At 48.3% G+C, this 1604-nt stretch overlaps 1 protein-coding gene across 1 annotated transcript in view; it reads left to right on the forward strand.

The window, feature by feature from the left end:
* The first annotated feature begins 505 nt into the window (after nucleotides 1-505).
* Nucleotides 506-1604, forward strand: part of fhod1 (formin homology 2 domain containing 1) — a 43789-nt gene continuing 42690 nt past the window's right edge. The window contains 1 exon segment of the mRNA XM_054614993.1: nucleotides 506-740. Within this exon segment, the coding sequence (XP_054470968.1) occupies nucleotides 576-740 (165 nt within the window). The 5' untranslated portion in view covers nucleotides 506-575.

Consider the following 1604-nt stretch of genomic DNA (forward strand, 5'->3'; position numbering starts at 1 on the left):
CTGATCAATAACCTGATCAATAACCTGATCAATAACCTGATCAATAACCTGATCAATAACCTGATCTATAACCTGATCTATAACCTGATCAATAACCTGATCAATAACCTGATCTATAACCTGATCAATAACCTGATCAATAACCTGATCAATAACCTGATCAATAACCTGATCAATAACCTGATCTATAACCTGATCAATAACCTGATCAATAACCTGATCAATAACCTGATCTATAACCTGATCAATAACCTGATCAATAACCTGATCAATAATTGATCAATAACCTGATCAATAACCTGATCTGATCAATAACCTGATCCTGATCATAACCTGATCTATAACCTGATCAATAACCTGATCAATAACCTGATCAGCATCAGATGGCTTTTCTTTAATCACTTCAACACGGCCTTTATTTTGAAGGTCTCCCCGGAGGTGTCCCTGCAGAAGCGGCTTCCCGGCTCCGGATCCTCTGCTCCGGATCCTCTGCTCCGGTCCGGGCTTTGCTCACAGCCTTGTCGGGCGGATCTTCTCGGGACTCGTTCAGCCGCAGTCGGGACGCCTCTCTCGGCATGGCCTCCGTCGTGTGCCGGGTCCAGTTCCTGGAGGACTCGGATCCGTTCATCTGCACTAACTTCCCGGAGCCCCGCAGACCTCCGACGGTCCGCGTGGAGCAGAACCTGCCGCTCAGCGAGCAGATCTCCGGGATCCACAAGCTGCTGGAGGCGCCTCTGAAGGTGAGACACCACCAAGAGCCTCCACCTGCTGCTCCTCACGGGCCAGAGGGTGAGAGGTGAGCTGGGGCTCAGGTGAGCTCTGGTGTTCAGGTGAGCTCTGGGGTTCAGGTGAGCTCTGGTTCAGGTGAGCTCTGGTGTTCAGGTGAGCTCTGGCTTCAGGTGAGCTCTCAGGGTTCAGGTGAGCTCTGGTTTCAGGTGAGCTCTGGTGTTCAGGTGAGCTCTGGTGTTCAGGTGAGCTCTGGTTCAGGTGAGCTCTGGTTCAGGTGAGCTCTGGTGTTCAGGTGAGCTCTGGGGTTCAGGTGAGCTCTGGTGTTCAGGTGAGCTCTGGTTCAGGTGAGCTCTGGGGTTCAGGTGAGCTCTGGGGTTCAGGTGAGCTCTGGTGTTCAGGTGAGCTCTGGCTCAGGTGACTCACCTGTGGAGGTAAAGACCTAAAGACGCGTTCAATCCTCCGTTTAACAATCGGCCAGTTCAACTCTTCTGTCTGGTTAGACGATGTAGAGAGTGTTATTATTATTATTATTATTATTAATATTAATATGGTTTAAACATAAGGAGGAGGTTCTTCACGCCGTGGTGCACCATTGACCAGCTCACTGGTCATGAACATGGTGGCTGATCATCTGTTCCATATTAAATATGACACATTCTGAGTGAGTGTGGTACCTGGTTGTTCCAGTCTGGTTTTAGTTTAACATACATAAGAGCTTTTCTTTGGATAATGTGAAGAACATTTGAAGGTGTTTTGCTGCTGATGTTCCTCCAGCGTGTCTGATGAATAGTGCCAGGTCATCATCGCTCATCTGGCTTCAGATATGAGGTGGTTTTCATACGTTTATATGTTTCTATAATCTCAGACCATCCAGT

This window comes from Anoplopoma fimbria, chromosome 2 (genome assembly GCF_027596085.1).
Source record: "Anoplopoma fimbria isolate UVic2021 breed Golden Eagle Sablefish chromosome 2, Afim_UVic_2022, whole genome shotgun sequence".
NCBI lineage: Eukaryota > Metazoa > Chordata > Actinopteri > Perciformes > Anoplopomatidae > Anoplopoma > Anoplopoma fimbria.